Here is a 12,427-nt window from a genome sequence, read left to right on the forward strand (position 1 = left end):
GCCAGCCTGGCACACCGATGGGGAGGAACGTGCGAGAGAAGAGGAACACAGACGTGCGCGTGCGTCTCTCACTGAGGGTTGCTGACACTTACACCTTGTACTTCAGCGCCTTTCTCTGAGGAGTTTCCTGGCAGAGGGTCCTGTACACTGACCTGGCTCCTCTCCCTCAGCTGCCCCCACAGTGACAACACTCAGCCCACCCAGCTATTGCTGCAGCCCGTGCCTGCCCCCAGGCTGATCCCCCAGCCTCCCCTAAACTGGCAGCCCTTACCTAGCACACAGGCAGGCAGGGTGTACCGAAGACCCAGCACACACACTTCACAGTCGCTCACCCCTTCCCTTGCCCACTTACTACTAGACCCAGCACACAAAGTGCATCCAGGCTCTGTTCCCTCTTTCTCTCCTGCTTGTCACCACAACAGCGACTGCCCCCATGAGCAAGCTGGCACTGACACCCTTGTTGCCATCCGCAAATGGTGCAGCAGTGCGGGGAGGTGGCCATGGGCCAAGAAACCACCATCTACCTCCAGAGCCTGCACCGACAGCTCTGCCTTCAGCTGTGCCCTGACTGGCCCTGTGTGTCTGTCTCCTGGAAGAACAGCCACCTCCCTCATCTCAGACCACCCCAGGACACCTCTTACCCCTTCAGCCCAGAGCCCTTGGCTTCCCACTCACCCAGCTTTCTGATGGCGTGACGTTCTCCCATTTCCCAGGGCCAGCCACCATCGGGGTGCCCCAAACTCTCAACAACCCCTATCCACCCAACTAACTGCCCCTTCACCCCTCCCAAATGCTCAGCCTGTCCCTTGGGGCAATCAGAAGCCTGGCCAAAAAAACAGCATAGCCCCCAAGCCAGGTGAAGAGCCTACTTTCTGCACCTCACATCCTAAAGTAGCTCTGACTGTTGTACTACAGCGCTTTGCATGGCCACACACCCCTTTCTGAACTACACCCCCAGCAGCACATCCCACTTTCCCCTTCCACCCCCCCCCCCCCCCCACCCCCCCACCCCCCACCCCCCCCCCCCGACATCCTCACCAGCGCCTCCCTGCGCCTGAGGCCACATCTCAGTGAACACAGGTGGAAGGCCACCACCACTGCTGACAACCCTGCACCTTCCCTGAAGGGCTGAACGCATCCCTCTGTGAGTCACAACAGACCATACCACATCAATTGCCAAAATGTTGGTGTCACATGGCACCAAGCCCAAAAAGTACTCACAGCACATGGCACTAAGCTCACTCAAAAACCAGGTATGTCACCAAACAATTACTTTTCATACCTGACCTACTCCCACCCAGCTCTCACACAGGACTTGCACATCCTGCACATTTAGCTACCAGTTACCTACTGGAGTCACCAGCTGGACCGAGCAGTCTGGCAGGGAGTGAGGTGGGGCTGAGGGCTGCTGGGACCCATTCTGGGTAGGTAACACTGCTGATGCTTTGTCATCTGTGATGCATTCACAGATGCTCTTCACTGGTTGCCCAGTCAGCAATGCTGTCCCCCTGCAGAATCACTCAGGCTGTAGTACCCAAGGATCTCGGGACAGCTACAGACCTGACACACCTCATGTGGGAGTCTGCGTTGTGCTCACCAAGCACAGGCGACTCAGGACTTCATTTCTGAGCACCTTCGCTGGGCCCAGAGCAGGGAGCATCAGCTTCCCACCACCAGCACTGGCTCTTCATCTCACCTACCACTACAGGGGGCTCCTGCAACTCGCATGGCCCAGAACAAGCACCCCTCCTCTGTCCAGCCTGCAAAACACCTCAGGGAAACGGATGGAGCCAGTGAAGGGAAAAAAATAAACACACCAGCTACACACATACGTAAGTGTCAAACGTCCTTTAGTGGTAGACAGAGGTGCTGCTGGCCGAGCAGCCCGGCCCCACGTACAGCCTTGCAGTGTGCTGTTGCCCGAAGTACCTGGCCCTCACCGGATGTGTACCATCTCCTCCAGGAAGGGTGTTTTCATGCAGCCTGTGCAGAGCTGATCCATCCAGAGCGGAGCCTCATGCTGCAATGGGGTGCGCCGGGGGTAGAAGGTGAAATTCACGTCGTAGTTCAGCAGGCAGCTGATGGAAGCCATGTAGATATCGGAGAACCGCACCAGCCGGCGAGAGAAGTACGTGGGGTTGTGGAAGGTGCGGAAGATGCTTCCAAACTGGGGGTTGAATAGGTTCTTTGTCAGCGACCTGTGAGGAAAGAGGAGATGGTGGTCTAGATGAGAGCCCAGGGCCCCAGGTTCCTCCTCCAATCCCTTAGCCCTGGGCCACCCCCTCCCACAAGACGTTCTGGGATTACCTGAAGTTCCTCCCCACTCAGGCTGTGATGCAGACCAGCCCCCGTGCAGTGAGACTGGTGAATATTCACTGCACTCTTACTCTTCCCTGTTACTGTACCTGTTACCAGCAGGAACCCACCTGCAGTGCCAGGAGCTCCAGTGGCAGGCAGCCCATCACCTCCCAGCACAGGGTGAGATTACCTCCCCTTTCCTACCCTGCCTTCAAACCCCTCTAACCTCCCAAGCTGGAGGGCTGCACTGCTGCAGCCCCCGCCCCCCGCCATGCTGTAATGGGTTTTGGTAGCAGGTGGGTTACAGGGGTGGCTTCGGTGAGAAGCTGCCAGAAGTTTCCCGATACAGCCAATGCCAGCCAGCTCCAAGAGGGACCCGCTGCTGGCCCTGGCCGAGCCTGTCAGCAACAGTGGTAGCGCCTCTGTGATAACGTGTTTAAGAAAGGGAAAAGTTATTCTGCAGCAGTAATTGCAGCGTGAGAGAGGAATGAGAATATGTCAGAGAAACAAGTCTGCAGACACCAAGGTCAGTGCAGAAGGAGGGGGAGGAGATGCTCCGGGCACCAGAGCAGCAATTCCCCTGTGGCCTGTGGTGAAGACCATGGTGACGCAGGCTGTCCCCCTGCAGCCCATGGGCAGTGGAGCAGATATCTGCCTGCACCCCATGGAGGACCCCACACCAGAGAAGGTGGGTGCTCGAAGGGGGCTGCAACCCCATGGGTAGCCCACACTGGAGCAGGCTCCTGGCAGGACCTGTGGACCCTTGCAGAGAGGAGCCCAAGCTGGAGCACGTTTGCTGGCAGGACTCATGACCCTGTGGGGACCCACACTGGAGCAGTCTGTTCCTGAAGGACTGCACCTCGTGGAAGGGACCCACATTGGAGCAGTTTGTGAAGAACTGTAGCCTGTGGGAAGGACTCACGTTGGAGAAATTTGTGGAGGACTATCTCCTGTAAGAGGGACCCCATGCTGGAGCAGGGGAAGAGCGTGGGTAGTCCTCCCCTTGAGGAGGAAGGAGCACCAGAGACAATGTGTGATGCACTGACTGCAACCCCCATTCCCCTGCTCTGCTTGGCAGGAGGAGGGAGAGAAATAAGGAACAAAGTTAAGCCTGGGAAGAAGGGAGGAGCGGGGGGAAGGTGTTTGTAAAATTTGGTTTTATCTCTCATTAGCCTTCTCTGATTTGATTGGTAATAAACGAAGTTATTTCCCAAGCTGAGTCTGTTTTGCCCGTGACAGTAATTGGTGAGTGATGTCCCTGTCCTTATCTCAACCCATGAGACTTTCGTTATATTTTCTCTCCCCTGTCCAGCTGAGGAGGGAAGTGATAGAGCAGCTCTGGTGGGCACCTGGTGTCCAGCCACGGTCAACCCACCATACATGGGACACCAGGGAGGACCACAGGCCAACAGCTGCAGCACCACTGTCCCCAAACCAGGTTATAAAACAGACCCAGTGCAGGCCTGAGAGCTGCCAAGAGACCTCAAGAGCGAGGGGGATAATGCTCACCTGATCTCCTGCCGTTCCTTCATCCACTCCAGCAATACTTGCTTCGACTCTGCATCCTGATACATCTGCAAAGAAAACAGCAGAAAGGACGACATCGCATCAGTTCTGCAGACCACACTCCAGCTCCCTCCAGTTTCCACTGTAACTCACAAACCCACAAATGCACTGCACCAGGAGGCTGAGACATTTTTGAGAACACAGGAGGCAAGATGGTACATCCCCCAGTTCCCACGCTAAGCCCCAAACACAGACTCAGAAGGCAGCATATTACCCGTCCCGCTCAGACAGGCACTGTTTACCTGCATTCTCTCCAGCAGCCCCGTCAGAGCCTGCTGCCAGGTCAGGGAGTGCATGTACTGCTCTGTGTTTATAATACGAATCTCTGTCTCCAGTTCAGGAACAATGGCTCCAGTCCTCCAGCCATGACGCAGCATGAGGTCCTAGAGGTCGGGATGGAAAAACAACCAAGAATTCAACATAAAGACTGAAAGCCAAACACAAACCTGCTTCCTAGAAGAGTGGTCTGTTCCCGTTATAGATTCTCAGGGGACAGGCATCCACAGCCCATGCCAGGTCATGCCAGTAACACCCATCTCCTGGCCACCATCTGTGGAGAAACATTGGATTCACATAAACTGCTCTCAAGTTCAGACCAGCAGGTGTTCTTTACCTGCAGAACATACTCCAGCAGCCCTTTCTCCACCGTTTGCTTCTGCCTGACAGCAGAGTGGGGATGCTTATGATGTGTCCTGTGTGTGCCCTGAAAGCCTCAGCCTGCAGAGCACCCAGCACAGCATACTGGAAATCTGAGTGCCCCGAGCAGGGCCCTGCCTTACACTCTAACACAGCTGCAACCACAACGTTGTGCAAGCTTGCTCCCACCTCATGGGGGAGCAGAGACCTTGTCACTTACCGCAAGGTCGCTGTACAGATGGTCACCAAAGTAGAGCACTTTGGACCCACGCCAGCCTGTCAGCCTCAGAAAATCAAAGAGGTTACCCTGCAAGTAAAAGGAGCACAGAGATAAACGTGGTTACAGGCCAAATGCCTTCAACCTCACCACGTGGTCCTGGGTAGCCACCCCAGCAGTGCTGTCAATGCAGCTGGATGTGCCACCTTACCGCTTGTAGATGTGAGCACTCCCATGAGATGTCAACCTGCTTGCTCCCCCACCATCCAAACCCAGAGGTTTCTGTCCTTTCCCACCTTATTTCACTTTTTTCCCCATGTGACAACTAGCCTGTACATCCATCAGCTTTTTTTTAGGCTACAGAAAAAGGTAGAAACTCTTCTGAACCCAACAGGCAATTCAGGGGAAGTTCTGTGCTCTAGGGCACAGCAAGTCAAGAGGACTACTTGGACTAAAAAGGCAACAAAAGGAGGCAGTTTTGACGCCAAAATTGAAAGACACCTGAATTAGAAAAGCCTGAGGGATGAACAGAAAGAACCCCAGGTGTTCTGGGTTTAGAAGTTCTTGGGCTCAGGTGGTCATGATTTCACTTCACAGGGTGCATCAGAGGTAAGGTGAGCACCATCATGCAAGGCTTTTGGAGTCAGGAGCACTTCGGGCTGTTCTCACATCACTCACCACCATCCCAACCCAAAAGATTAACACCACCCACATGTTCACAGGAATTGCTTAACCAAGCTAAAAAGCCAGGCAGCTTGAGCAGATTCACAGCTAAGTAAAACAAACCAAACCCCAAAGCACCAGCTAAAGCACAGCCCAGAGCAGTTTTCAAGGCTTTCCAAACGTCCATCCACACTCAGAGGAGCCTTCAGGGACCCCCTCACTTCCATCTCCGCACAAGTTTTGCACATGAGTCACAATGGAAACAAAGCTCACTAGGAAAGGAAAAGGCCCCATCCGTGCCAGCAGACTATACTGTGCCAGCACAAGCAATCAAGGCAAACCTGCGAGCCACTCGCGAACGGTCTCTCCAGCCAGTCTTCAGTACCAGGAATGAGCTAGCATACCTACCTAACAGCACTGGCCCAGACATAAAACCCCCAAACACCAGCAAGCTCCCACAACAGCCTGCAAGCCCTGCATTTGGCCACTGGCAGCATGCTGTACGCACTGCAAAGGGTGCCCAGAACCAGAGTGCTGGGCCTCCCATCGACACAGCATCGCTGGAGCTGTGCAGACCTCCCTTAAGAGCATGGAAACACAGGGCCAGGCAGGCCTCTGCATTTCTTGGCCATAACATCAAGCGAGCAGCAGTGAGGGTTGCTCAGGAAGCCACTGGCAGAGCAGGGAAATGGAGCACAGCCTCAGGAGGAGGATGGTCCTTTTGCTGTGCTCTGGTCACCTCAAACAGCAGTGGATCTGGCAGCCAGGCAACTTGCACTTGAACCTCCACTGAGCCACCAACCTGTTATGTGACCTCCAGGAGCTGGCTGTCCTCCTCCCCTCCTGAGATCGCAGACTAGGGGAGGGATGGGAGCAGATACATGCCACAAACAGACAACACCATGTCTATCAGAAAGGACGGATTAGAGGGCCATCACTTGAACTTCCCAGTCCCCAGGGATCCCTGAGGTCCCATTTGTATGAGATACCCACAGCACAACCACCATACAGCTCTGCTTCAGAGGACAGGAAGAAGTCAGCTCAGAGGCCTCTAGCAACATCACCAGCACAGAAAGGTCCATGGCCACTAGCACTTGCCAGACAGAAGCATATTGGGGCACCCCAAAAAATCAGAAATGCTGGGGACAGGGTGGACTACAAGCAGGACACACACCAAGTCACATGCCAAGAATCACAGTTAGGTAACAACCTCGAAGCAGTTGGATGTACATTGTGGTGGGGGAGAACTGGACAGGAGCCCAAAATCCTACCCATCCCTCCTTCTTTCCTCATCTTTTCCCTTCCTCAACGCACCATTCACTTGAGTGAGCAACCTGTGGCCACAAGATGTAGGTCAGCAAAAGCAGGATTTAATCCAGGAATAAACCCCATGAAACTTTGCCCATGAGAGAGACTTTGTGTGAGCTCTACTTGCTTGTTCCCAGCTCCTAGCTCTTGGCAGAGGATTGGACACTAGCAGAGTCCTTTGACAGACCTACTGGACAGACCAGAGGCTTCCCAGCAGCACTACTCAAGGACATGACCTACTTTTCTAGTACAGGTCAGGTCCCAGCTACTTGACCGCAATCTCACTAATAACTTTTTCCCATGAGATTGGACGACAACTCACATAACCAAGAACAAACCATCCTAAAGCCAGAGGCCAACTTGTTCTCAGGGGATAGACCAGCTGCAAGAACACCCCAAGGCAGCAAGTTCACCAAAGTAACAACCCATCCTTCGAACTCGCTTGTCGCTTAGGAAGGGGAGAGAGACAGGAGCCAGGCTTTGTACCCTATTTGATCACCCTTGTTTCTCTATTCCTTCCTCCACAAGTCTACCTTTTCCAACTTTATGGAGGACAATTTGGAGTGAGGTACGGAAGATCTTTGCACACATATCAGATTGCAGAGAGCTCTGCCTTCTTACCCTGAACTACCACAGTCTTGGGAGCTTCTCCAGGACAAGAGTTTCATGCCCAGGACATCAGAAGAGCCAAGGGAAAACTGCATTATCAGCCACGCTGGACAATGTCAGAACAGAGCTCCTAGGGTGAAAGTTTTGTTGTACACTGACCCCTGCTACACATGCAGAAGGTGTTTCCCTACTACTCCTTCTCAGCCTGGCTGAAATAACCAGCACAAGTCCTGCTGGGCAGAAAGGCAAGCACCCAACACCCTAAGTTAACTGGCCCTGCTCTGTCCTTTCCCCCCTTGTCCCTGTCCCTCCATCTCTAATGCCAAGCCCAGCCGAGCTGGGTGGAATACATCGCTCCCATCACACACCTTTCTGCAGCATGACCTACACAGAGATAGGCAGGAAACCATTTCAGAGCTGCAGACAAAAAGTTTTCCTACTAGGCAGCTCTGCCTGCTGCAACTGTAAAAAGCTGTGACTGCCGGGAGAGCAGCCTCTTCTACACCTGGCATGAAGCCTCCCTCACCATTCTCAGAGGTTGGTTTATCACGTACTGACAGGTAACAGAGGCCTTGGCTTTCCAATATACGAAAAGACCCTTTATTCTAATGCTTACATCCCAGCAGAAGCTGAGAGACTTTTCAGAGGCATACAAATCGCAAGGCTATCGCTCCGCAGCATGCTGAGAGACATGCTGAAAAGCATTTGGGGGGACAGTGTCCTACCGGGCCAGCAAGAGCTCTCTGCCTGTGGACAGAGGCCATCTCTCGCTGCCACCAGCCAGTGCAGCACACAGAGCCTAGAGCAAGTCTTCTTACAAATGCCCGCTAACTATCACAGGCACTCTTTTCAAGGACTTTAATTTTTCACTTTTCAAACATCAAACATCCATAAGTGACCTAAAGAAGAACCCATCATTCTCCCCCACCCTGACTAAGAAGATTTTCCTGTTTTCCAGTGACTTCCAAAACTGCAGATGTCTTGTAAGTTCCCACTGTTTCAGACTCTTCCTTCATACCCCTTATGCATCCGTTCACTTTACCTCTTTGTAGATCTTTCCTTTCTCCAGCTGGTTTATTTTGTCCCACTGTAGTGAACCTTTATCATCCAGTTTTCGAAAAGGTCTGGAAAAAAAGGGGGGAGACATCAACTTCTTTTGATTTTTTTGGCGATTGTTACCCAACAACCACATTTGAATCAGAAAACTTGTTTACCTATGTAACAATTTGTAATAAAAGCTCTACGTGAGAGGTGACCTTCCGGGCCTTCTACACTATTTTCTCAGGAGAAGTGAGAGGGAAATACCTTTTCAAAATGCTCCCATTGACTGTAACCATTTCATGCCAATATCCCTAACAACTCTTCTTGCTTTTCAGACACAGAGAAGAGGAAAATCATAACAATAATAAAGACTCCCTCTGAAAAGCTAAGGCCAAAAAGACTTTGCCATGAAACACTTTGTGTCCTGTTCCAGTCTGGCTACACCCCAGAACAACAGAGACCATGGAATGTCTTAATAGGATAAAGCAGTCTGCAGAGCGGATGGAAAACAGTCTCCGTGCTGATCTCGGCAGCTGACCCGAGCTGGCTCCTGTTGTTCCTGAGGGTTTGCCTGGTTACCTTCCGCTTGGGACAGAAGAAACAAAACAAGGCTTAAGTTACTTGACCCCCATGAACATTCATGCTCAATGGAAACACTGCTCCCTTTTGAGACCGGAGTTCCAAACTGTTCGCTCCAGAACTAAAAGCCTTGGTATGAAGCTGCAGAGTATGATCTCATCCAGAAGTACTGTATGAGCCTAAGCTGCCTTAGGGCAGAAGGAATCCAGCCTCCCACCATGAACTCTACAGCCTACCCGTGTGACTCCTCAACCACAAGTGGTCTCCAGCATACACCTGCGTTTTCCCTCTGAACAAACACTCCACAGCTCACTACAGCTCACCATCAGGAGGTTCCCCTCACCTTGGATGTATGTGTCATTCCACTGGCCCCTACATGAGTAAACCTTAGGCATCATGCAGCCATAAGGTTTTATCTCCTAGAGGGCCAGATCATCATAGCTCCAGGCCACATCTGTAAGATACTTCACCCACATCCCATGAAGAAAATCTTTACAAGGTCAGCACAGCTTATAAAGCCATTTCAGAGGTTTACTCCCATTTATGCTAGGGGCCTGGGAAATAGGGGAAGAAAATACATAAAGAGGAATACTGTCCCTCAAGGGCAGTAATTCCTGGTCAGTCATAAGTTGAGGCAACAAAGCAGACATAAGTTCCCAAAGCAAATAATCCAAAGAGCAAAGTGAGGACAGCAGCTTGCCTATCAGCTAGTGCATGGCAGCTTTTAACTGACCACAAACCCAGCTGCCACGTACAAATGCTTCCAGAACTGCCAATTCCCAAACAGCATGTATCCAGTAACTAAAAAAAAAACCAACAAACAAAAAACAAAACCACCAAAAAAAACCCACACCAAAACAACCATCCAACCAAAAAAACCCAACCCACACAGATATTTGCTGTGGGGGACAGGAAAAGGAAAGATTTTGGCACACTCTCAAGACCTAGAGCCAAGAAACAGCCAGCTGTCAAACACACCACTCCACTCCTCTTTTCTTTCTAAAGATTTAAGTACATTATTACCTCTAAAAATCTAACTTAAGCCCAGACCACAACAAAACTGATGAGGCTTAAGACAGCCAATTTTAGAAACGCGCTTTCTGCTTGGCACTACCCATTCCATTCACTTATTCCCAGACTGGTCAGTTTTCATCTCCTCAGAGTATCTGAGAGGACAGCGGAGGGCTGGATGCCTGTTGGACCTAGATTATGCTTAGAAAACCACTACTCTTTTGGAAGGTAAAAGGAGCTGTTTACTCCAGGGAAGGGTGCCCAAAACCTCAGGCCCACATGCAGCAGTGCAGTATTGCCCCGGGACACATACTTCCGCCGATCAGTGAAAAAGTTGGGCTTGTCAGCTTGCACAATGACCATGTCGAATAAGTCCCGCCAGTTCTTGCCAACCATGTGTTTCATTCCTTTGTCCCTAAGGGCAAAGGAACAGAAAAGTTAACAGATCCAGTACTCTTTTTCACCCAACACTGCACCTTTACAGCAGTCTGTCCTAAATTTACCCTCATATCAGTAACAGAGAAGAAAGCATAGAGATTTGTGAATCCCCCAAGACTGTCTCATTGCATGGAGTACTGATGTAGCACTTTGACCGTTTCAAGCTGTCTCACCTTTTCTCCTGTACCAGACCTCGTGGACCATGGGAAGTCCAGACAAGTCCGTAACACAGCAAAAGCTGCTAGAGGTAATCCAAAGTGGCAGCTCTGTAATGTTGTGGCCAGCCACAGCCTCATATCTTCTTCAAAAAGTGAGAGTCAATGACGTAGAGTGAGCTGTGGGGTGCAGCATTCACCACAACAGATTCCCAGAGAGCAGTCTCATGACCATTGCCACAAAAACCTCTAGCATACAACTTTCAGATGCTCACAGGACAGCCCACACTGCACAGCTCTTGCTGTGCCATGGTGACACAATGATGTGCAATAACAATACTCACACAAAGCTAAAGGGACTGTTCGTAATGAGGAAGAGTTTCTTCTTGTGGTTCACCAGTCGGTTTAGCACAGCATAGATTTCATCCCCGTGCAGAATATACTGTTCTATATTGGAATAAAACAGGTATCACCAATGAAAAAATTTTGGAATAAGTCATGACCACATTTCTTTAAAAACAAAACCAAATCCCTGGGGAGGCAAAAGGCCTGAGTTAGAACCACCTCAGGCAGGCAGGTAGTGAACCACCATGGTAACAAAATGGCCTTCCTCATCCTCATCAATCCCATCTATAGGGAAGAGAAAGACTGAGGAACTGACAAGGCTAGCAAAAAAGAGGGCTAATACCAAACTACCACAAGGGACAAGCACAGCCACTCCACGCCATGTTGCTACCAGGAGCTTTCTTTTCCCCAAATGACGAGGAAGCCTTCCCAGATGGTGCCTTTGCATGTTCACGTCATGCCAAGGACCATCATCCCTCATAAGCTGAAGGAAAACAGAAACACAAGCAGTGAGGTAGCCGTTTACTCCATTAAAACAGATGCTCCACCTGACCCTAAATACCACTTGGTTCTTAATGCCACTCTACCCCTCAGCTGCCTTTAGACATGCTACAATCAAGTATTTCAAAGTTCTGTGTCCCCCTGATTCCTGTGATTGTGTGTAGGGCCTACACAGTCATGTTACACAGAAGACCACATATTATGAGATACATTAAAACAGATTTGGGACCAGAGCTCTGCTTAACTCACCCATATCTTTTTCAATCCATTTGTACATCACTCCTTTCACATGTACATCTCTAATAGCATCCTAAAAAAAAAGGGCAGGGAAAAAAGTTTCAGTTTTTCATATGGCAGTCCTGTTTCCCAGCATGCAAACCTATTGCCACCACTGAGGACCAATACAGCAATGACACATCCCCTCTTCTTGCTGAGTGAACAAAAGCTATGTTAATGCCAAACAGAGGACCTTGTACAGAGAGGCTCACCAACATGCCAGAAAGAACAACACAGTGGCTAGCTTAGTTGATGCAGTACAAGCAGGAAAACCTCAAAACCTACCTATGAAAGCACAACTTCCTTCCTGCTCCTGGAAACCAGCACATGTTAACACACGGTTACCAAGACAATCAAGACTGTGCAACTCCAAAACCATTTACTGCCCCAAAGCTGTACTGGCCAGACACTAGCTGGCTTTTCTTCCTCCCTATGCCTGTGGAAGCTCTGCCGAACGTGACCCAAAGGATGGGAGCATGGCTGAGGCAAACAACAGCAGAAGTGAGTATCTGTGAATCCAAAATGCTCCCCACAAGCCAAGGAGAGCTACAGCTTCCAGCCTCAGATGGCCAGCAGCCACAGGCAGAGCAGAAGCTTCCACTAGGAGGGTGAGGGTTTTTTGCCAGAGCTGCCTATTTTTCAGGAGGGAGGCAAGTTAAAACAGATATTGTCAAAGGTATCCAAATATCCTCTGTTTTCCAGGCCAGAGGCCAAGATGTAACACATTTCTTGACACACCCGACTGAGATTCTTCCCAAGTCTCCATCCAAAGAGTTATGCCAGA

General features: G+C 50.8%; 1 protein-coding gene across 1 annotated transcript in view; it reads right to left on the minus strand.

Annotated features, from left to right (window-relative positions):
• Positions 1-1,833: 1,833 nt before the first annotated feature.
• The window catches only part of NT5DC2 (5'-nucleotidase domain containing 2), a 30,583-nt gene continuing 19,989 nt past the window's right edge, over positions 1,834-12,427 (minus strand). Inside the window, exons 7-14 of the mRNA XM_086470308.1 lie at positions 11,617-11,677; positions 10,866-10,968; positions 10,242-10,343; positions 8,340-8,421; positions 4,721-4,807; positions 4,107-4,247; positions 3,808-3,872; positions 1,834-2,198 (exon numbers count right to left, since the gene is read on the minus strand). Of these exons, the coding sequence (XP_086326434.1) occupies positions 1,937-2,198; positions 3,808-3,872; positions 4,107-4,247; positions 4,721-4,807; positions 8,340-8,421; positions 10,242-10,343; positions 10,866-10,968; positions 11,617-11,677 (903 nt within the window). The 3' untranslated portion in view covers positions 1,834-1,936. The remainder of the gene's footprint in view (positions 2,199-3,807; positions 3,873-4,106; positions 4,248-4,720; positions 4,808-8,339; positions 8,422-10,241; positions 10,344-10,865; positions 10,969-11,616; positions 11,678-12,427) is intronic.

This window comes from Leptosomus discolor, chromosome 9 (genome assembly GCF_034619465.1).
Source record: "Leptosomus discolor isolate bLepDis1 chromosome 9, bLepDis1.hap2, whole genome shotgun sequence".
In the NCBI taxonomy this organism is placed as follows: domain Eukaryota; kingdom Metazoa; phylum Chordata; class Aves; order Leptosomiformes; family Leptosomidae; genus Leptosomus; species Leptosomus discolor.